The sequence below is a fragment of the Falco naumanni genome, chromosome 8, assembly GCF_017639655.2.
Source record: "Falco naumanni isolate bFalNau1 chromosome 8, bFalNau1.pat, whole genome shotgun sequence".
Classification (NCBI taxonomy): domain Eukaryota; kingdom Metazoa; phylum Chordata; class Aves; order Falconiformes; family Falconidae; genus Falco; species Falco naumanni.
The window spans coordinates 63,423,747-63,447,993 of record NC_054061.1 but is presented as its reverse complement, the minus strand read 5'-3'; the positions used below and the strand labels follow the sequence as shown (position 1 = coordinate 63,447,993).

Below are 24,247 nucleotides of genomic sequence, written 5' to 3'. Positions count from 1 at the left end.
AGACTGAGTTCTTTGTGAAGTCTTTTTAAGATTGTAGAACACACTGTCATTTTTTAAGATTGTAGAACACACTGTAATGAAATGTATGTAATGTATGTAATAAACCAGGATATTTTTCCTTTTTTTTTTTTTTTTTTTTTTTTTTTTTTCATTTAAAACTAAGGGATATGAAATACCGCTGGAAAGAATTAGGATGTTGTATTTGAGGTCACAGATGTAACTGTCTAATTAATAAACAGCTGTCTACATGCACTTGTAAAACGTTATAATGCATACTGCCAAAGAACTTCCTTTACAAAAGAGTTACGTTGGATTTATGTCAGCTTCCTCTGTGTCATCATAACTAACCTTTGTGCCCTTTCAGGCAGCTTCTCACTGTGGTTTTCTTTCATTCTTAGTGTTCCGGATGCCTGAATACAGGCTGGTAAATAAAAAACAGACCCCAAGACCTGTGTTTGTTACTGCGAGGACAAATGGCTTAGTTCAAGAGGGGAGGGTACCGTACTGCTAAGCTGATCTGCAGACACTCTTTGCTTCTCCCTTCTCGTTTGAATGTATTTTGCCGAATCTCTCGTGTGTACCTTTGGCTTGCTAAGTGACGGTTCTGTGCTTTGAGCCTCTAACTAACTTGACTTCACTGATAGGGAATAATACTGTACCTGTCAGGAAACTGAAAGTGTTGAATATTTGGTGTATGTATAAAAATATTCTCGCCGGTTTCTAAAACACAGGAATGTAGTAAAAACTGAAGTCTTGATACCTCTCGTTGCAATTCCGTACTTCCTAGCTAGGAAATGAATGCTGAATTTTTACATCACAGAGCAGGATTGCTCTATAAAACAGTTTGGTAGCTCCGTGGTGAAGTTTCAATCAGCTATATGTTCCCAATAGCGTCTCTGTTGAGTTAGGGAAGCTTTGGAATTTAATACTTTATCTTGGCAGGTCACGTCTTACAGGAAACCATATATTTGCTTTGGCTGTGTGTCAGTCTGCTCACTCTGCATAAATTGATCTGAGTATCAACTGTAAAAGAGAAGCCATTTATCTTTTGCCAGTTAGTTTGGTTTCTGTGTTGTTGTGTTTTGTTTTGTTTTTTTGTTTTGTTTTTTTTTTTTTTTAATAATACAAGTCATTATTTGTTTCTAGGCCTCTTGAAACAGAAAACCAAGAAAACTACTACTATAAATACTACTTGACAAAGTATTTTTTTTTCTTTCCTTTTTCAGATGAGAACTCTCCAGCCAATTTTTGGGATTCCAAGAATCGGGGAGTGACTGGCACGCAAAAAGGACAAATTGTATGGCGAATTGAACCTGGCCCCTATTTTATGGAGTGTGAGTACCTAGTTATCCAGTGCATATCCAAAGGCGAGCGTGCCTTTGTGTCAGGGCAAATTAAAAGCGTGGCATTTGATACTCATTTCATCAGTCCCTCTGATAAATGAAACTAATTGATCGTATTGCTCTAAGGAGAAGCATTTTCTAGTGTGTTTGCTGGACATTAAAAAAATGGAGTTGAGCTTAGATGTACGTTTGTATTCTAAGGATGATCTTGGACAGCTTGCTTCAGTTTAAGGGAGGAAGAAATTGCCTTGTGCAATGTCATCCAGTATATATGCTTTGAAAGATGAAATCCCTTCCCAAGATGTTTAAAATTTCGGCTGGACAAACATTAGCAGTAAGTGCACATGAAGGAAAATGTAATAAGCTAGTAGTACTTGCTAATGTTTGTTAGTATGAAGGTTAGATTTGTCTCTAGGAAGTGCCAGCCTCCTGTCCAGTTGCATCAGGATTTCACAGCTGAATTTTTGGTTTGCTGGGAAGTGCACTAGGCAGTTTTGAAATGTTGAGAGTGTCTGTGTGAGTGGCAGAAAAAATCTTCAGTTGAACTCCATAAGGAGTATTGGTAGGCAAACTTAAAATCGGTCAGCTATGCCACTCCTTTAGGCGACCAGGATTTATAGGAATTTAAGCCACTCTGCTGTGTGGTGGGGTTTTTTAAAATTATTTTTTCCTTTGGTTTTTTGCCTTTTTTTCCTTTGGTTTTTTTTTTTGCTTTTTGATGAAAAGGAGCTATCTTACCATCTAAAGTATATTATATATATATATATCTATATCTCCCCTAAAGAAATTGATATTCTAACCCTAGGATGTTGTGTCTGAGCTTGCTGGAAACTCTGATGTGCCAAGCATCAAAGTGGCAATCAGTACCAAAAGAGCTGTGAGCTGCTTTACCACCTGTTTAGCCTCACAGCAATGAATCTTCGTAAGTTAAAAAAAAAAAATAAAATACTCCCACTCTTATTACTTCAGTGCATGCTGCAGTGCTTCTAACTGTAGGTCTTGGCAGAAGTTTTTATTCTAATTAACTGATATAACAGCGATACACGTATTTCAAGAGGTGTTGTATACGCTGTACTATAAATAATTATCGGATCTTATTTGTAGAACTCATCATGGAATCTTGCCAAGTTACCCTATTCGTTATGCAGTGCATTTCTTAAAAAAAAAAAAAAAAAAAAAAAAAAAAAGACAGCAAGCTTTAATAGGAGAACATTAAATTAATTTTCAGGAGCTCATCACAGGAAAAAAAATATTGAGCTGAAGATCAAGAAAATAATGAAGATCAAGATAATTAACTTTCCTGATGCCAAAGACAGTGGTATATTAAAGCAGATCAAAATGTACATTAGAAATGTTCATTGCCTCATCTTTCTTGTACGTATACTCTAATAGCATTGTTGCCAATGTGGGCACTTTGACTTCAAGGATGTTTGTAGGATTTAGCTGGTTATGTGTTGCACCGTAATGAATGGAGATGAGGAACATTCCTTATGAATGAAGAACATTTTCCATTCATGTGAGTAACCTAGGCTAGTGCTTCAAGAACTAGAAGTTTTGACTTAAAATCAGCTGCGACTGACTTAGCATTTCACAATTAACTGCACTTTTCTTAACCAACTGAAAGAGCGCAGGATATGCATTCTTTGGTCATGGTTAGCTTTACTAATGAATAGTTCTGCTGCCATACAATGAACAGGAGACAAGCGATTATGCAGCAGCTGAGAACTGTAAAGGAATGTTTATGAGCATATGTTGCTATAGCATATAGTATAGCAGATAAATATACCACCAGTGACACTTGTGTTTCTAGTGAGAGGCCAAAAATTGCACTGAAACACTTCACTGAATTTCTGATTCCACTTTTTATACTAGAAGGCTCCACAGATCTGTGACCACATTTGCTCAGTAGAGCTTTATCTTGTGGCTTACAGGTGGTGAACTGACTCTGTTGCAACTCCAGGCGGCTGCTTCACCCCCCACCCCCTTTGTTTTTTATTCCTCAGATCACTAAATCGCAGCTCAGGCAAACGCAGCAGGTGGCTGCACAGTTCAGGTGCGACTACAGCGTTACTGCCTCTGCGGCGTGGGAAGAGCCGTGCTGGCAGGGCTCTCACTGTGCTCCGCAGACACTGCCACTGCCCAGCCTGTGCCCGCCACAGGGGCAAACTCGGCTCCCCTCTTAGCATCTTTCTCCTGCCATGGTGCTGATACAGTTTGTGCTCAGTTTAGCGCTGCCTGTGATGCCACTATCATAGCAGGGGAGCAGGAGGGAGAGGCAAATGGAGAGGCTAACATCCCTAGAAAATATGTGCCTGATTATTGAAGTTAAGGTATCTCTGATGCTTTAATCTGCCTTTATTTTCCAGATTTTGGAAAGAAATCTACGGTTGTAGATTTCTTGTGTTTAGAAATACCTTTGCTAAGGGGCAGAGTATGCCAGATAAAAGTCATGGTATTAGGGGTTTGTCATATTTACCCCTCACAGCAATGACATGCATCAGGCCATTAGCAACCTGACCGTGCTTCTCAAGGAATGAGAAGATCGAGTGGAGGGCAGTCCCAGATTCAGCAGCAATATCCCCAGGTTTTTGAAGCAGCAGCTCCAATAAGAGGCAACAGTGTTTGGGAGACCAGCATGGACAAAACGTGTAAATGGATCAATCTGAACTCAGCTGGAGGCTAATCACAGCACAGGAGTGCTGGCTGCATTGCAGCCTCCTGCTCTAAGTGGACTAGCACTCCACCTGGTCAGCTGTGGTTTGTAAAGCATGGTGTTGCTGTAAACTTTCAAAGGCAGAGATGTCACATATGCTGCAGGTAACCTTTTCCAGTGCTGCAGGATTGTTCCAGCTAAAAAAGATTTCTCCGGTGCCCACCCTGAATGGCTAAAGCTTATATTTGGGGTCACTGCCCCTTTTAAAATCTGATAAACTGGGAAGAGTTGACTTTATAATACTTGTCTTGCCCTAACCTCTTCTTCACCAGGCTAAACGAGGCCAGCTCCTTCAGCCTGTTCTTGTAAGTCATGTTTTCTCCATCCCATCCATCTCTGTAGCCCTCTGCTGTCCCCTCTCAATTTTCTCCATGCTTTTGAAGCTAGGCATTCAAATAAAGGCACTCAAATAAATCTTCCTCACCACTACCAAGTAGAGGGGGACAGTAAGTTCCATCTGTCTGCTGGCCACGCGCCTTCCAATGTAGCCTGTGAGGTGCTTGGTTGTGTTTGCAGTGAGAGTGTGTGCTGGCTCCTATTGAGCTCTGCGTCCATCCTGAGCCCAGTTCCTTTTCAGCAGGGCTGCAGCTTTGGGGACAGACCTTTCAGCGGGGGCTGTAGCAGTAGGAGAAAGAGTAATGGTTTTAAACTGAAAGAGGGCAGATTTAGATTAGATACCAGGAAGAAGTTCCTCACGGTGAGGGTGGCGAGGCGCTGGCACAGGCTGCCCAGAGCAGCTGTGGGTGCCCCGTCCCTGGGAGGGTTCAAGGCCAGGCTGGACGGGGCTGGGAGCACCCTGCTCTAGTGGAAGGTCTCCCTGCCCAGGGCAGGGGGGTGGGACTAGGTGGTCTTTAAGGTCCCTTCCAACCCAAACCACTCTGTGATTTGCCAGTCTGTTCAGAGACCATAGTGATGCAGAGATTTGCAAGTCTCCCTCTTGAACATGACGACATTAGTGTTGACCCAGTCCTCCTGGTATTTATTGCTCATGCTCCAACACGTAGAGAAGCTCCGGCAGGCTGGTGGTAAGCTAGGTGTATAACTGAGTTAGAGCTGGGCTTATGTCACTCCAGGGTTGTCTGGCTTGGAGCTGTTTCATTTTTGGAACACAGGTGATGCTTAATTGCCACCACCTATCATGCTATACCTGCATGATTGGCAGGCTCCCTGCTCTACCTATACATAAGGAGAGAAGAGGGATGTTTGCTGCGAGCATGAGAAGCCTTGAACCAGCTCTGGCAATGAGAACTGATGATGCGTGGTAACAGTTACACTTAGTAACTACAGTAATCCTTCAGGATTTGCAGTCAGAACTGGCCTGAAGTTGTCTGTCTCTTTGGCAAGGAAAGGAACAGGAGTTACTATTGTTGGATGGTGGGTTGAGATCACTCGGTGTTCATGTTATCCCAGGAACTGGTTGTGTCTTTTCCCTAGCAGTGTTGGAACTTAGAGACATGAGAGATCTTTTCACCAGCAATGTGACATCTCTGTAGGGCAAAGTGCAGAGGATAATAGCTTTGCTAACAAGCCATATGCAAATGAATCTCATGCAGAAGGAGTATTTTCATTTTAATTGCATTAACGTTAATCAGTGGGAGTCAGCTAGACTGGGTCTCAGGTTCTTTCGGCAGTTCTCATATTTGTATCTTTTAAGAAAAGCATATTGTGCCTTGATTTGGGGAGCTGTTTTTCCATGAGTGTAATTGTAAACTTATTAATAGTTTCACTGAGGTCTGTGGAATTTATGCTTATGTTTAAAGGTATGCCTTGGATAAGCATTTTTCTGAGTTTTGTATTACTGTGTATCTGCAGTCTTCTGACTTAATTTTCTAGTCATTCTGATTATTCCTCTTAAATTCCCTCCCTATGGATTCAGCATCTCTTATTTCCCAAGCAACTAACGCGTAAAGGCATAGTCTGCCATCTGCTCTATTCAGATCAAGCAACCTGCAGAAAGAAGGGCAGGGAGAGCCTCATCATCTTCATACTAAAAACAGACATTAATTGATCCAAAGCATCCAAAAATTAGCAAAACAGGGATGATCAAAGAAAACTCTGACTTGCTTTAGACAAAAATCAACACAAAAAAATTTCTGTAGACTCTACCCTGAGAAGGGAGAATCAAAGGAATGAACGGTGAAATAATGAGAAATTTAATGTATTCCAGAAATGCAAGCAACCTCTGAGGGGAGTGGCTGAGGGAGGGGACGAAGGGAAGAATATGCGAAGGACAAAGAAAATACTTGCAAAGTATGATGTCCAGCTCACCATCACAAACAGCTGGTGTCCTTAAGCTGTCACCTCGAGACAAAGTGAGTGGCTCTGAACTGCCGAGCCAGCCAGTATAAAGGCAGGTGTTCCTCTTGCTTTTCACTGGGGAGGAACAGAAGTGTCACGTAAGCATGAAAGAGAACTCAGTCATTTTAGAGATTCAAGAAGGTGAATTTGAGCATCCATACGCCTGAGATGCCGTTTCTGTACTCATGTAGTAGAGGTGGCTTCAAAGTGTCCTGTGCTAGGCTTACTAAAATGTGGGGGAAGGAAAACAGTGACTCGCTAAACAGCTCCCTCAAGTTGTTTGCTGTGTAAATTACAGAAGGATTGCTAAATACGGCCACAGCTCCACAACCATCCTTCCATCCAGAAGTTTTCATCCTTTTTCTGTTAAAGGAAAGGGCAAGTTCAAGGAGGAGTATTCTGAGCAGGTGGCAATAGTGCAAAGGTGCAACATAGCTTAATGTTTTCCTATTTGGTATGGTCATCTGGTATGTAGCGTGGCATCAGACTGTTCAGGTCCTGAAAATTATGTCAGGACCTTTAGTCTCTGGTGCAAGAGAAGCTGCAGTTGCCCCAGGAGTGATTTTAGATGGGGGAGTGTTTCTCGGTGTAGTGGTGTGGGAGCTTGGGATGGCAGGGACTCCCTTTGGGGCATTGTGGCGGAACGGAGATGGTGACATTCCTTATGGAGATCAGAGCTCGCAGAAAGATGGAGTGAAATGGTCCATGGAAAGGCTGGTGACAGAAAAAGCGTGTGAAAGGAAGCATGGGTTTTATGAAGACTGCTTGATAAAAGCTGCTGCTCATTTACAAACTGCAGCTTCTGAGTCAGTTTTCTGCAGCGTAGGGAAGGACAGGTCGTGTTGGAGGTGCTGTGGGAGGGAGATGGAGTATAAGTGCAGTCACCGTCAGAGTAGCTGGGGCTTATACACTTCCATATGCAAAGTCCCCAGAAGTTAAAAGCCATACGTGTTCTAGGGCATAAACCAGGCTAGGGGCTGTTTTCTGCCGCTGGGAACAAGTGACAAAGCTGTCCTGTTGCAAGTGAGGTTTTGTGTGGAGTTCTCCATGTTCAGTCCCTACATCCATGAAATGAAAACTTCTGCAAAAATGGTGTATTGAGACTGAAACTGCCGTACTTTGTAGCTAGCAGGGTGGACTCCCACCTCCCATTTTTGTTAAAAAAAGCTAACAGATGCTGACGGGGAAAAAAATCAGTTTAATAATTGGTGTGCTTTCAGCTTTTAAGGGCGGCTGTAGCAAAGAGCTGTTACTAGATATATGAGCACAATTTAGTATTTTTAGTGGTTTTGACCAAAATCTCAGTGTTATTATTGGCTCTTCTGTTAACATAATGCATTATTTATACCCATTCTTTATTTTATTTTTAATCATTTAATTTAATTTCTGTGAAGGTCACGGTTTTCTCACATGGAATTGTTCTGAGCCTGGAACACTCATCTGTGTAGTGCCCTGCAACCAGCGCCCCTTCAGTGCTGTCTGGGGACTCATGGTTATTGTCCCTACCCTATTTATAAACACATTCACTGAGTTAGAAATACTTCTTTTATTCTTCTGCTATTTATATCTGTTGTCTCTTAACAGCTATTTTTGAGTATCACAAATAACTGAAACAGGATTGGGTCTCGTATGTTTTGCACTTGTGGCAAGCCTTGTTGACTTCCTTCAGCACATACTACCCCCAGTGTTTCTTCTTAAAGATTAGATTACAATTAAATGCTTTCCAAACTGGAATATATAATAGGCAGTGCTCGTGGCTGTAAGTAAGAACGTCTCGGAGCGGGGCTGGCGGGGATAGGTAGGCCCTGTTACCTGAACAACCATTTGTCCAAGCAGTTTCCTTTGAGGCAGGTTAGATAACGAGACACCACTGGGACATTTTCTGTTGCTGATCCTGGTTTAAAAATCTTTCTGTAAGCCATCTTAAGTCGCTTTCTAGGTTTGGTTGGTTTCTTTCTTTTTCTTTTTTTTTTTTTTTTTTTTTTTTTTTTTCCCCTGCCCAGTAAATTCTATGATATACCTGCTGAGAGAGACAGCAAGTACTGGGAGGCAGCTGGCTTTGGTGGTTGTGTTCTGCTGCTGTGTTCGCTACTTCCCAGTAGGAAGTAATCGAGGTGTGTGGTTAAAGTGATGCAGAGAATAGAACGCTGAATGTCCAAACAAAAAGGTTGCGTTCGCTTAACTGTCATGCTAAGGAAAAGGAATTCAACTGGCAGGATGTGCAGAGCACTTCTAAAATCCTTCAGCTGTTGATGAGATGTTTGGGTTCAGCTGGGAAAAGTCAGGTTTTAACCCAGTGCCTTTCCTTGGATTGCATCTCCCTGTATAGCTTTGTAAAGCCTGAATGTGAGTGACTTAATTCGTTAGAGTGATGAAGTCTTCTGGAATAAGTTTTGTGGAACATGATCTCATATTTTTCAGGTAAGTTAGTGGCATCAGCTTTTTCTTCATTGAATGTTGGAGGGCATATGATTATATCTGCAGAGCGCCGTGGATTCAGCCCAGGTAACTTCTGGCATCTAGCTGCGGTGGCCGGGAAGTATTGGCTGCTGTGCCGGTTCCATGTCATTAAGCAGGAGCACTGTTCACCTCCGCAGACTTGTAACCCAGCCAGGATTTGACTGTCCTTTGGAGGTGTCTCTGCCCATCCCTTCTCAGTGGAGCGTGGGGAGAGTCCGCCTCTAACACAGGCGTTTCATTTGACTAGGGTGTATCTGGAGCAAAATGTTTCTACAGTGAATGCATTTGTTTTCCTGAATTATCAGTCTTCTAGAAAGAACGCATTCTTCCAGAATTACGTTCATGTCTTTATGTATTCCAAGTTCATGTATCTTTCTATCTTAAAGCAATTTTTTGCTGGGCAAAGTTAAAGGCAGAGGACTTGGGGGAATTAGCGATGTTTTAAAAAGAAGCTATTATTTGGTGTAAGCTGATCTCTCTTATTGAAGAAGCAAGAGTGTGTGGTCCGTAGGGGGAAGTACAACCCTGTAATTTCATGCAGGAGTTCTTTTGAAATTCAAATGTCAATGTTTGAGTCCCAGAAACCTTTGTTAATTCCAAGACTTTTATGTAATGGACCTGAACTATGGTTATAAAATGATAACAGCAATTGACTTTTAAAGGAGATTATGGTTTTGTGGAGTGTTCAGTTTAATTAACATATATATCACTTTTTATATGGCTGTGTGATAACTCTTAAAGAATCATAGATACCCCAGTTTCATTTTTGTCTTATTTTTAAATGAAGAAGGAATTTCTTGTGGCCTGTGTGATATCTGGAGGAATGTCAATGACAATGGAGTGTGTGGTGTCAAGAACGCAGATCTAGGTACAGTAATTTTTTCCTTCCATGAATTAAAATACTTTTTCTTTAATGAGACAGCAAATAGCCCTGTGCTCAGGTACCAGATGTCTTTCCCTTGCTGGATTTACTGCTACAAACTTTTCCATTACCGATCACATACAAGGCAAGCTAATTAACTTCTTGAGAGAAGTAGGAAAGAAAAAAGAAGTGCAGGTTTTCCCCTGAAGGAAACATATATAAGCAAGGTGGCAGGAGAAGTGAAAGAAACTAGGAAAACTCAAGGCGACGCATGCTGTGGTGCAGTTTATATTATTTACATTGTGCAGTTTATATATTGAACAGTTCAGAGAAGCCTTTGTATTAATATGGTGTTGAACTCAACTCTCAATATTAAAGTCCTGTTTGCAGATAATTGAACTTTCTGTTTCTGAAGAGGTCTGTGTCTTTATGGGGCCTTAGTTATAGGTGGTAGGCTGAGATGTGTTCTACCAGGAACAGCCACAGATACCTATTTTCGATTTATTTGGAGCTCAGGAATCCATCAGTCATCAAGAAAATACTGTTCTAATCCACATTTTTTTCTGATAACACAGTACAAGAAATGTCAAGAAGCTAGATCCTGAGCTGTTTGGAACTGACAGGATTCCTCTGAGTTTTCTTCTGCTGTTAAGTATTAACTGCAGTTTCTAGCATTTCTAGCCACGAAAAGAATTACTTAGTTGTCTCTGGTCCTGTGAAGGGATTGTATTCTTGCTGTGTACCAGATCCAGTCTTGCAAACCCATATTCACTTTGGCAACATCTGCATGCATGTGATGGATAGCCGCCCATTTTTCAATTTCATGCTGCATTTCAAGCATGGCGTCTCTTGTGTTAATCCCGCAACACAATGCTAACAGCAGGGCTGCCATTCCTGCGTGCAGTGCTGTATAAAGCCCAAACTAAATCAGTGTTGCTCCTGTTGGGAAGTGGGAGGAAAAGTCTTCATGACAGGTTTTCAAATGCTGATTTTTCTGATTATTTTTAGCAATTAGTCCCGAAGGTTGGTTTGTTGTTTTTTGGTTTTTGGGTTTTTTTAATTTTAGTTTGTATGGAAGGGATCGCCAGATCTGTTTCTTGAATAAATATTTGTTTTCTTCTATCACCAGCCACATACAGGTATTGAAATGTTCATAGAAAACATTGAGGGAAAGAAATCTCCAAAAAGCTGGGAGCTTTGCATTTCAGCCTTTAGGGGAATGTATCTGTCAGTGTACTGAGACCATACAACAAACTACCGTCCACCATCACGTTATGGACTCTCTGAGGATAGAAGCGGCAGCTTTTCAATGCTAGGCTCTTGTCAGAAGTCACAAATTGAAAGAAGATAGTGACAGTAGACTGAATAAACATCAGCTCCAGAAACTCTCTGAAAAACAAAGTTTGGGTCACGCTAAGGTTGAGCAATGTAGCTAGAAAGCAGAAGTCTCTGTGGAATCATTCGTCGCACCATGCTCTCACGTAGTCGTCTGTTCACGGTGTGGTTGAGGCGCCCAGGGTTTGAGGCCTGGTTACTTAATATGCGCGTTTTAAAGTGGGGAGAGTCCAGCGCTTGGTATAAATCCTGCCAACTTTTGCAAGTGCTGAAACTCCAACTCTGAGCTAGAAATTCTGGTGTGTCTGGCTGTAAGCGTTGTTGGTAGGTCAGCAGAATTGCTCAGTTTAGGAAGAGCCTGCGGGTCCTGACCGGTAATGTTTAGGTCTGATAAACCTTTGTAGGTAATCAGAAATCCTGTTTGCATACTGAATTTTGGTGTAAAGCCGGTGTTAAATGGAGCGTGTTTTGACTGTGTGTGAACTCAGCTGTGAGGAGGAGGAAGTGGGATCAGCAGCTCCTCCACCTCCTAAATCCCTGGAGGCACTGTCAGCCAGACATTTGTCTTTGAAGGGTAGTTCTGAGGTGCCTGCTCTTTGTTCTGGGAGGAAGATAGTAAATAAATGTTGGCCTATAACTGCAGCAAATTTAAAAACAAATAAATAAATAATCCTTTTGGGCCGAGCAGACTTGCAGGGTGGATTTCTGATCCTTCTGAGCGGGGATAAGTGGGTATTTTATCTTGCAGATGAAATACCTCAGCCCTCAGGGAACATGCCGTACGTGTCTCAAAACCTTATACAAAACATTGCAGTTCTCTGCTTCAGGAGTACCGACGTGTTGTTGAACCAAGTCAGAGGAGCTGAACTGCCAAGACTTTCATGCACAGCCTCTGTTCTGAGCTGGCTGCCGTGATTTCTGCCTGCCTGTGGCCATTTCTGTACCCAGAGGTAACCCTTATCAACCTCACACAGAAGAGTTACCCCAATGGAAAAGAAAACCAGAGGCATTGTTCCAGACAGGGAAAATCCCACAGGATCAAGGGCAGCCATAATTATAGCTGTTCTGCTGGGCTGGAAGAGTGCAGAGGAACAGTGGATGTCAGGCTTTGGTTAAACATAATGCCCTTTCATTTGCAGTAAATGCAGTTTAGCAAACAAAACTTCATTCAATGCAACCAGAAATACGGTACGTTTACCCTTCCTGTGTTCCAGTGCAGAACGTTCCAGCTTCCTTCAGATGTGTCGTGCAACTTCTTCCAAAGTCTGACAAGAATCATCCTAGTAGAAAATGTCTCAGTAAGCCTTTTTCATAGCCGATTATATTGAAATAGTAACAAATACAAGCTGCAGAACTAGGTAGGTTGCTTGTCTTTGTCTGTTTAGTAATGGAAGGACCCAGCACACAAAGAGGAGATAACGAGCTGCTCTGTTCTTAATTTCCTGTTTAAGTATTTCTGAAGATGAATCATTGACTGATGGATCCTATTTGTATAAAACCAGCTTTCAGGAGTACACTGACCAATATAATAATAGCTTTCCACCACGATCAGCCATACTTGCATCTCCACCCTTCCAGAACGTCAGTATATCGGTAGGGCTAACGGCCAAACTTTTAGAACTTGAGTTTTGTTGTATTTTATCTCAACCTCAAGTTGTGCCTGTTTACTCTCTTATTTTACCAGGATCAGGGGTATTTTTCGTTTGGCAAACTAAACAGTAGTAAAAGGTTTGAAAGGTCGCGCAGAAAGGGAAATTTTACCAGTTGGGATCTGCAGGAGTTAATACAAAATACAGTATTTTTAGACATTTTCATCAGTGGTTTGAAATCCATCTACATATATAAGGCTGTAGAGATCACCTGCGTGTGTAAAATGTGTAAAAAAATCTCCATTTTCATATGATTAAATAATTTAAGAATAAAACATACGTGCAATTATTTTTTGATTTGCAAATTACAAATCTGCTGGAAAAGAGCAATCCACAATAACCCTATTATGTTAAAATGAACTTGTCTTCAGAGATCAATAATGATCTCATTTCTTTCCCTCTGGGTGCGTATAAAACATACAAAAATGGCTTTGTGTGGACTGTAGCTTGTGAATACTTGGACCTTTCTTATCCAGTAGTGACCATGGACATCTCACTACAAGAACTGGGAAGAAATGAAAAAAATGACCTCTTGGTTTTTTTTACCGCCTGAGCAGAAATGTAGTTAAAATTAATGTTTTTTAAAAAATAATAAATGGCAGCTTTTACCAGCTCTTTAGCTGAACACTATTCAGACTTTTTAAGACAGGTTTCCAGTTTTCTACAGGTTGAAAGAAAATATAGCTCAGTTACAGTGCGTGCTTTTATAATGAAGGTGTCTCAGTCAGTGCCCAAACTCTGCAAACAGAAGTGAATTATGACCATGTGCACGTGTTCCTTTCATTGTCTCTCTTTTGCCTAAGGTCACTTATGAAGCGTTTAATACGATTTTTGTTTTGTTTTCAGCTGAAATAAAGATCTGTTTTAAATACTACCATGGTGTTAGTGGAGCCCTCCGAGCTACTACTCCATGTATCACTGTGAAAAACCCGGCTGTGATGGTAAGTTTAGCCTGTTTGTTCATTTTATTTGTATAAGATTATAATATTAACTCTCAGACAAACCTATCAATATAAGTATCCTAGTTCTACCATTTTTTGCAAGAAATTATATTGCCTGACAAAAAGCACCAAAATTGAGAAACACTTTTCATGGTTTTGTGGTGTTTGTGGTAAAACAACAGTAAAAAGTCCACAGCCTGAATGAAATCTTTTATGCTGAGAATTTGATTTTGCTTGCGTTCAATTTTGAGGCTTACAGTTCACTGCAATTTAACACCAAAATAGAAATTTTTCACATTGGTTATATAACTCAAACTGAATCTTTATCAGAAGTCTCCGTTTCTTCTAATTTGTTAATATTAGAAATGAAACTGTTGTGGAGATAGCAATTGTTACTATAAAAATGAAACTGGACAAAACTCTGTTCTTACAAAAATTACTTAATTTTTTATGTTTATATACCATTGGAATTTAGTAAGTCTGTGACCACGGAGAATTACTGTGTTGCAATCCTTTTGTTATGGGACTTTTTCTGTTGAAACACTAAAAGTTGTACGGGTTTATTTTTTTTTAGTTTAAATATGTAGTGGAAGAAGAGCCTTCCAAACTTGCATCCAGGTGTTGTTGGTGGAAATAATTTATCTAATAGGCTAGCTCTTCAGTTGACGTGAAGGCTCACAGTGCATTTGCTTCAGTGATACTAGCTGCCAAATATTTAAGATCACATCTGTCGGGATGGTGTCCTGACAACTGCAGCACTGAACAAGAGCAGAAGTTATTCAGACTAAATAGCCTTTATTCTGATCCTGTACTTCTGCATTGTGCGTTATATACAAGTGCATGCTATGGCTATACAATACGGTATGTGCTATGCTAGACTTTGTATCTTATTGTACCAGATATTTTTCTTTCTCTTAGAATTGCAGACCTAGGTGATAGCATCATTTAGTTGTTGCCAGATCTCTAAGATGTGACTATGAAGAATAGGGTTTTGCAGCAGGCATGTGGACTCTTGATATTTTACAGAAGAAAATGTGTTACAGTTAATGAACTTGACAGCCACTGTCTTTAATACCAATTTATAAACTAAAGACAGGAAGGTAACCTGATTTTGAACAAAGGAAATAATGCATCACAAAATAACCCTTAAAATGGGCTATGAGCTGCACTGTGTCGCTGAGAAGGAGCATGATTACGTTGGATGGAGAAATCATTTGAACTTCTGTGTTTTCTTGACCTTGTCATACAAGCCACCAATATTTTTGAGATTTGTTGCACAGAAGGAAATCTGAACTTCTGTCCCTGAATCTGCATCTGTTCACTTGGCAGCTACCTGAATTTCAGAGTTACTGGTTAATCTGGAGGGGTTAACAGGTTGTCGCTATTTAAATTTCTTTCCTTTGGAAGGTAAGGCAGGGCCCTGGCATTGTGCAGAATTTATACACCTGCTAGAAGGTGTAACTTCATAGAAACATTTCTGTGCTAACAGTACGGACTTCCAGTAATAGTGAGCTCTCAGTTTCCCTGGTGAGAATGTCATGTGACAGCTTGGATGAGTCTTGCTAAAAATATAATTTTGGGTGAGTTATATGGAACTACAGCTGTTGTTAAATGTTAATGCCTCACACCATTTTCATGGTTCCGGAGTTAAGTACTGTGCAGTAGAGAATACCTTGTTCTCTTGGCACTGGTTGTGTCTGTAGTTACCGAAGAGCTGTTGGTGGAGCTGGTAAGGGTCATGGGATGCCCCACTCCCTGGTTTTAAGCTGCAGCGAATTACCTGCTTGCTTGGATCGTTCTGCGGTTTTGGTTTATGTGGTTTGGTGGGAGACAGGTTTCTGGTTTTCCTCACGCTGCCGGCGTAGCACACCAGGCATTTCAGTGCATCTCGGTTTTGGATAAGCAACTAACGTTCTGTTGTGTTCATTTGAACTAGTGGGGATACAGGGCCTGATCTGGCATTAGAAAGGCTGCGTTACCCCGGATGAGGTAGCCTTTGCAGGGCAACAAACGGCACGTATATGCTGGGGTGAAGTTTTGTACTTGGTGCAGAAAAAAATGAAATTGCTGTTCAGACCACGGTGGGACAGGGAAAGGTTATATAGTGAAACCAAAGTACTAGGGAGCACTGTTACAATTAATTTGATTATAACTGACTTGTGGACAAATCCTGTTTTCTGTAAAATGAAGCAATGACTAGCAATGCAAACAAGGTTATTCAAATGGAGTCGGTGATGCAGCAGAAAAATAGGTGTAGAATGAGGAAGGCCTCTTTGCTTTCAACAAGAAAACAATGCATGTTAGAATAAGCCCAAAAGAGTAAACTGGGATGTATGGCATTCCTCTGGCCTCGCCTGGGCAGCATCCCCGTCCCAGGGGGACGTGCCCCTTGCTGCTTCCAGGGAATCCGTCTGTAGATGAAGAGATGCGGATCCCAGTGGAATTAACCCATTGCTTTTGGTGCCCTCGGAATTTTACTATCAGCTGTCACCGCTTCTGTATCCCTTTAAAGTGGCTGGCGTAGCAGCGTGGTGCTGGGTGGGAAATGGGTCGCTTCGAGTGCGTTGGTGAGAAGTCTGGCCCTGAGGATGGGGGTGCGTGGAGGAGCCGGCAGTGGGGGGACCGGGCTGACTGGGGGGCCGCGGTGCTCGCTGGCACAGGGTGCTCCCTCACAGGGCTGCGGCGGGCCGGGGGGATGTCAGGCCGCAGCGTCGCTGCTCTGCCTTCACCGCTTGGCTCCTTGTTACGTATGCAGTGTTCCAGTTGTGAGTGCCACAGGAGAAATTCCCTCTGTTTGCCAGTTCCGATGAGACATCAGCGTGATTGCTGTTTGTTGTGGGAAGCTTTTGAAAGCTGACGGTATTACATAGCTTAAAGCGATATAGAAGGGAATCATTACAGTTTCGGTTGATGCAAGTGGGTTCCTCGCGGCTACCACAGCTCCAGAGTCATTGATCAATCGGGTAACTTCAGGCTGCTCAAGACTGCTTTACATACTTAGTCTATGCACACAGGTGTGGGAGTTTTACTCAGCCTGGGTTTTTTAATTGTTCAGTAGATCAGGTGGCCAGTACTGATCCCCAGCGCGGTGTTTGGCTGAAGCCTGCCCATCAGGCTGTGTCACCTCTTCTGCACGGGAGTGAGCGCAGTGCCTACCTGGAGAACCGTTTGATTTTAAAGATAGCTCCAGTCGGGTCTTCATGATCGGTTATTCACCTGGGTGCATGTGTCTGTCTTGAAAGACAAATTCTTCTGCTAATTGAAAGAAGTAGACATTAATAAGACAATAATACTCGAGGAACTTTTTATTTTGAAGTAGTGCTTTACCTGATGAGGGATTTCAGTAGAAACCAAACCTGAAAATCTGTGAAGTGTAAGCTTTTAGACGATGTTCATGTTTAGATGTTCGATGCACTTTTCTATTTAAAAGGAGATTTTGTTTGTAGATCTGAAGGCTTTTGTTAGTCTCTCTTTGATGCCTTTGCCTTTTTTTTTTTGTTGTTGCACAGTAAGTTATCTCTTTGTGGAAAGTCAGAAAAGTCGCATACGCCCGTCACTGGCCAGCTCAGTGCTTTGGTATGCGTTACCAGCTCATAGTGTGGATTATATTTTACAAAAGGGAAATCTGTAAGAAAATACAGTCTCTTTTTCTCCCATGAGTAGTGTCTGCAGGTGAATTAGCCTACACGTCTTCTGTTTGGAAGATTCCAAGTCCTGGTGTATTAGTACAGTGTGGCATAAATAGTAGATACTTTCCTAGAAACAAATGCCATAGCTCTGCGTGTCCGTGGTCACAGGCAGTAGCTGATCATGCATGCTGCCTTACAATTGCATTATCAACCTCAAGCATGTCCAAAGCAATCAAAAACTTTGGTATATTTCTATTTCTTTTTTTTTTTTTTTTCTCCTCTTCAGATGGGAGTGGAAGGCACGGATGAAGGTGCTTCTGGAGCCCAGCAGTCTAGAAAGTTGGTCAGCTTTACCCTGTCAGGTAAAAAAAACCCACCACATGGTGTTTTAGAAATTACTGTTAAACAAAAAATAAATTGCAGTTTTAAATAACATCAAAGATGGAACGCTTTTCTTCATTAGCCTCTGTAGGAGCACACTCTAGTGGCTTGAAAGATGTTATTTCTTTAGAACTTTTGTTGAAAACAAACCAGAATCATGAATCTCCAGGAGTGAAAGGAACAGATATGATGGATCCTAGCGTGAAAAATTTGGAGAAATTTCCAGTTTTCACAAGGGACAGTTCCTGAGTTGAAGAGTGGAAAAATTCGCCTCTAAATAAAATGCAAGCTGCTTCCACCACCCTGAAGTAGTAAAATGCAATAGCTGCGAATGGTGGTTTAGAAGGGGGGAAAAAAAAATCTTTACTTGTAACAGAGCTAAGCTGTTACTGCAGGAAAATAGCTGCAGCGATACAGTCTACCAGCTTCACTTGTTTTGATTAGCACTTTATTCCACAGGAAGTCTTGTGTGAGACTAAAGCATATTCAGCTTGAGCAAAGACAGAAAAAAATTTGCTTCTGAATCTTGAAGAGCTGACAGATTTAGAGATTGTAGGGGCAGAGCAGAAAAAAAACCCCACTTTATGCAATAATCTTTCAGCAGTTACCTGGGATAGAGCTGATAGGTTGCGTAGACTCACATAGAGTAGTATGAAAAAAACTCCCTGAATTCTGAAAAAGCGGTTGTCTTTAGTGTAAGTTTGTGGCTCACACCTGAGGAGTCCCCTAAATTAATTTTGGAAAGCATGTTGATTGATAGGTTTGCAACGTATTTCCCAGGACATTTTTTGGTTGCTCAGTTGCATGTGCACAGTTGTCGCTTTTAAGGGCAATTGCTCTTTATTTCATGGTATTTCTGCTGTGTGGCTTGATTTTGAAAATTGAGTAGGATTTTTTTTTTTTTGGTTGGTTGCTTTACTGAAATCACAGGTGTGGCATTTCTTTTTAGTGCAGTGAGTTTTGCCTGCATGTATAAACTGCTCATCTAAGTACGTATGTGCCAGTTGCATTAGTCATGAAGACTGCATGCAGCGTATTGGAGTACCTAGTGAAGAAACACAACGATCTTGTGCTTCAGCAAACCTAAAAAGAGAAATTTAAGTTTATGATATTAATGTTGTATACAAAAATACCTCTTTTTGTTCTTGTTGAAGCTTGAGCTACTGTTGAAAGTTGTTAGGCGCGAGAATATGCACCTGAGGAAATTATTATTTATTGTTGCAAGTTGCAAGGGCTGTAATACTGAGCTTTCCCTAGGAAGAAAGCATTTTCAGAAAACTTTGCCTCCTTTGGTGCAAAATAGCTTACCTTCTTCTGTGGTGGGGCAAAGTGTGCATCATAGTCCACAGCAACCTTGATAATGAGTATTTGAAATTATGTTTATCAAAGTCTCAACTTCGGCAAAGTGTGAGTTTGCTACATTACCTCCCATACAGTCTTTTATCTTAGCCCCTTGCCCAGAAACAGAGCAAGCACTGTGTGATAGGGTTCTTTTCTGTGGCTTTTGGTTTTTCTTTTTAAGAGTGGAAATACTTTAGATACTAAGAAAAACATTTATAGGTGAGCTACAAGTTCATGCTTCATGTTTTACAAATAACTAGGGGCTAAAATGTAAATGAGGATGTTGATACCTTTCTTCCCTCTAGTCTCTTGGGAAAACACTTGACTTCCTGCTTTAACTGTCTTCTGTACGCCAGATCCAGCTAACATATGAGTAGTTTTAAGTTGCTTTATTTAGTTGTTTATGGTAAATTGATTTCCTGGGTAATAATTTACTGCTTTGTGAACTAGCTTTAATTTGCTCAGTTCCTTTCTCCTTCCCTCTTGTTTTGCTTCATAGATATTAGAGCAGCTGGACTTAAAAAAGGCATGTTCTTCAACCCTGATCCTTATCTAAAGATGTCCATTCAGCCAGGCAAGAAAAGTACATTTCCTACATTTGCTCATCATGGCCAGGAAAGAAGGTCGACCATCATCAGTAACACAACTAATCCTGTTTGGCACAGAGAGGTAATGTATCCCTTTTGAGAGCTGTCTGCCAGCAGATGCAGTGTCCCAGGCTTGTATTTTCTCTTTATGCATTAGTCCTTACTCTCTGAAGGCTGTGAGCTTATTATATAGCTAGTTATTTAAAGTGACACAAAATTTGTAATAATTCTAGGAACCCTGTTGTTGGATAGAAACAGCTGTCATCTGTGTATTTAAGCTGCACCACGGTGAGGTTTTTCATTTCCTTCTCTGCTAACAAGAGTTGAACTGGCTCAACAGCCCTGTAGATTTCTTGAAATTGCAAAAATAAATGAATTAAAATGGATTATATGTCGTGAGAAGACCCTTTGAGAAAAGGTACAATAAGTGAATAATTGCAATAACCGTGAATTGGGAAATGATATTCTCATTGCGCATAGCAGGTGGCGAGCTGTCACTTTGTCAGGCAGAAGGGATGTCCTTCGGTGTAGCCTCTGTGCGCTGCTGTAGGAAGGAGAGGGCCTGGGGAGGGCTTTCTAGCACCCCTCGGCAAGGTGGGGGGGGAAAGGCAATTTGGCAGAAGGCAGTTTTCCAGGTGTGTTTGTACTGGATAAGCTGTGCAGGTCTCAGAGAGGGAACTCAAGAGCACAGAAAAGCCAGGCTGTGCCTTTGAAGGTAAATGTTTCTGTGGGCAGCAAGGTGAACATACAGAAATCCACAGCCCTTTCAGGACCGTCAGGCAGCGTTCTTGATCTGTGCCTGTTTTCTAATGAGCAGATGCTTGTACTGTGTTTGATGAATGTTAATCTGTTCTTTAGGAAGACTGGAGAATTGAGTGGGCTTTGGAAAATATTCCCACAAATCATAATCAAAGGAAACAAGCGGTAAACCAGAACAGAGCAGGGCCAGCCTTGGCACTGCTCCGCGGTGCCTGGTTGTGGGAAAGGCTGTAGGTGTGTGGAAGTCTTAAAACCTTCAAAAGATCAGAGTTCTAATCTCTTCATTGATTCTTCATCTTTCCGTCTGTGCATCCATCTATCCAGTAGATAGGAAGAAAATCTACTCTTATTTTTCCCCTTTGCTTTCCTCCAGTTCTCCTCCATTTTGAAGCCTCTTAGAAAAGTGATAATGTTCACTGGTACGTGCATTGTGTCGGCTTGCTTTAGCTGCTGACCTTCCTGTAGCAGTGCTCTGACTACAGCAGGTTGTGATCCCATTACGTATGCTGCCCTAGCGGTGCAGAATTGGTCTTGTTTTACATCTGCTCCTTTCTGCAAAATAATGTGCAATTTTTTAGCAAACTGAGTGCGACAGATTTTTAAATTCTGTTTATTACAGGAACGCAGCTCTGAGAGTTGCCCAGCATGAGGGAAGTGGGTTTTATTTCTAACCCGGTTTAATTGCTGTCTTTGAATATATTTAGCTGATGTCTGCAGCTGAACTGTTGTTCCTCGTTTTGTTCCTCATTCAATACGTCTTTAGCTATCTGGCCAGATGTGTATTAGGCATTGTACTCAGGTTGCAATTTGCTCAGAGGACTTCAATATGGCAGATGGTGAAAGAGTAACTAGATGACCTCAGCTTTTCTGAGTAGGTGATACCATACTTTGCTGTTTGGTTATTTGAAATATCTTAAAATCTAGAGGAAAAATAAAAATCTTTGGCTCTTAAGCTTGCTTTCCTACGGGAATTCATTATCACACTGTTTGTATGTGTGTGTCTAACAATATGCCTGCTTGTATATTTGCCCTGTACCACTTCTGAATCTTTTGGCCATCTTCAGGCAGACGTGACAGAGCAGCACAGATCTCCAAGTGTTCATAAACTGCATGAGAAATGATGCCAGGCTGAGGGAGTAGCTGTGATAGTGTTCCCTCACAGGGAAAGGTGGAAGAATGATCTTACCAGACATCGAGACATCTCTTATGAAGTAGAACCATGTTTTTTAAAGGCCCCAAGTGCAGAAGAAGGCTCTGTTGGATCTTGCTGAGATGATTTGTGAACTTTGGGGAAAGAATCTATAGAAAATTCTCCTCTTTTAGCTACAGTACTCCTGAAAATACTGTATACACATTGCCCTCTTGCATTTCTGTCATGCATACAAAAAAAATGAACGCAAAGCATGGTATTGGAAGGGAAGTTCACCAAGCATGGCTTAGAGCGGGACACTTTCTTCCTTCTGCATTGACCTGGCTACTCTTCTATAACCTGATAGAGTACAGCAGGGATTCCTTCTCTTTTTGCTTTCTACTGTCCAAAGCAAGCACTAGGACATACTGTTTTCTGCCTTCTGACACAGACCATGCAAGTGCTTTTATCCAGTGCAGTTCCTTGCTGAACAGTTATTTTCAAGGAGAAGTAAAAGGGTGTGGAATTCCCGAGAGGCTAGTTAGGTATGCAAAAATACAACACTTAATAAATGATGCTGACGTTATTTTGCAATATGGAAACTGCTGTCATCAGTCATTGCTTTTGGAGTTCACTGCATGCTAGTAATAATTATGTACATATTTTCTGAATAAAGGTGTATTGATGGTAGTGTCAACTCAACTCTGTTCTTTCCTTCCAGAAATATTCTTTTGTTGCACTTCTAACAGATGTCCTGGAAATTGAGGTTAAAGACAAATTTGCCAAGAGTCGCCCCATCATCAAGCGCTTTCTTGGGAAGTTAACCATACCTGTTCAGAGACTACTGGAGAGACATGCAATTGGGTAAATTAATATATTCTAAACGTTACCTTCCATTGATCAGGGAGACTCAGCATCTAGGATATTAGGATGGAGCAGCATTTCTGGCTTACTGGCAAAGACCAGCAAATTTCTGCAGTGTCTGTATAGAAAATTTAGTAGGAATTTTAATAACCTTATTGCCTGACTGGAAGATGTCAGTGTTTCCAGCCCTGCTCTGAATGCGTGTAACTTTGCATACATGTGTGTCTATGATGGTTTTTTTTTCAGCATAATTTATTTACGCAAAAGATGTTACCCTCTGGCTAGCTAGTCATGAAGCAAGGCATTATCACAATACTATGTGATCATGCGCAAATCTTTTAGAGGAAGCAGATTTTATTGTCTCATTTCTTTTGCAGTTCAGGTATTTGTAACTGTCAGTTTAGTAGTCAGAGATTTAATGTATGTTCTGCTAATTGGCCAGAACTGCAAGGCTGTGACTCCTTATTTTTCAGAGTGCTGGTGGTACTATGCAATTAAAATTGCCTTTTGCTGATAGTATTGCTCTAATGGGACTCAAAAATCACTTGTTATGCTATTTAAAAAAAAAAATATTCATTTTTTTGATAGCTAACTGTTCTGATACAAAGATGAAGGTCACTTAGAAATTTTTAAGATTTTTTTTATACTTCATGATGGTTACTGGAGGGGACAATAGCATAACCAAGTGGGTGATCCAACGAGGGCTTTTTACAACCGTGTGCACTGAGAAGAGCCTGAGACTTGGTCATTAGGCACTGTGACAGGTTGCAGGTGTGAAGTGAATGGCTGGAGGTCTGCGAGAGATGCAGTAATGTGTGCAAAACCACAGTTTTACATTTTAGACAGAGCAGTAATTGTAGAGTATATTATTTTGTTAACATCTTTTTATATAGATATGCTGTATACGACAAATTAGAAATAAGAATTCCTTAAAAGACAATAGGAGGAACTGAATTATTCAAGTGTGGGTTTTTTATAGAACCTAACTCAAGGTCTGCTAAAGTTAATGCGTCTCCATTAACTTTAAAAGGCCACTGGATGAAGTCCATGAGGAATGATGGTGAAATAAAATTCATATATTCTTCCCTGAAAGTTTAAGGGCATGGCAGTATCATCATGCTTTTGAGCAGGATATAAATGACTAGCCTTATTTTTCACAGGTATTCCTATCAAAGTAACAAGCTGAGAAACGGAGAAGATCAAATTCTATTTGAAAACCATTTTCAGCTTCAAGTTTCCAAAGTAGTGGTTAACTGATAAGTAAAATAAGAATAAAATTTTAAGAGTAGCTTAAAATTTTGATAAATCTTCTGATACAGAATTTATTTTAAAAGAGAAAAAAAAAAGCCTGTCTGTTTGTTTTGTAGTGGTATCCAAGAGCAGGTCAGGTGTATATATACAATCCAACTTTTCTAAGAAATGCTTTGTCTTTCATTTTCAAGAAATTGTGATGTCAAGCAAGTAACTTTTTCTAATAAATTTGCCCACTGCTATACACTCAAAAATAGTATCATGGTACAGACTGGTTTCAAGACTGACTAGTTCAGGGTCTTCATTTCCATGCTAAACCCCAAAATGTTTTTTCTGCCCTGGGAGTCCTTCAGCATGATGTCTGGAAATTACCCATCTGCTGTGTTCAGCAGTTCTTGTCTAGGAGTTTTCAGACCAGTGTCCTGGAAGACATATCCTGTTCTCTTCTCCAGACCTCAGTTCTGTATATTTAACATATCAAATTGTTCTAGGAAAGGAAGGGCTGTATAATAAATATGCAGCAAGAATGCAGGTAAGTATTCAGTTTGGCTTTGTCAGGACTGACATTAAGCCAGTTTTGCCTCTTCATCTGTAATTTATTTGTCCATTTACAGCCACTTTTAGACAGACTGAACTAAAATTCTGCCCCACTTTTAGCTGTCATTATAGCTTACAAGTTTGTGTGACGGAATGCCTGGTGGCTTT

The 24,247-nt window shown here is 41.0% G+C and overlaps 1 protein-coding gene across 1 annotated transcript in view; it reads left to right on the top strand.

Moving 5' to 3' along the window:
- The window catches only part of HECW2 (HECT, C2 and WW domain containing E3 ubiquitin protein ligase 2), a 168,146-nt gene that overhangs the window by 84,317 nt on the left and 59,582 nt on the right, over positions 1-24,247 (top strand). Inside the window, exons 3-7 of the mRNA XM_040602976.1 lie at positions 1,227-1,334; positions 13,507-13,601; positions 17,517-17,592; positions 19,452-19,621; positions 22,149-22,291. Of these exons, the coding sequence (XP_040458910.1) occupies positions 1,227-1,334; positions 13,507-13,601; positions 17,517-17,592; positions 19,452-19,621; positions 22,149-22,291 (592 nt within the window). The remainder of the gene's footprint in view (positions 1-1,226; positions 1,335-13,506; positions 13,602-17,516; positions 17,593-19,451; positions 19,622-22,148; positions 22,292-24,247) is intronic.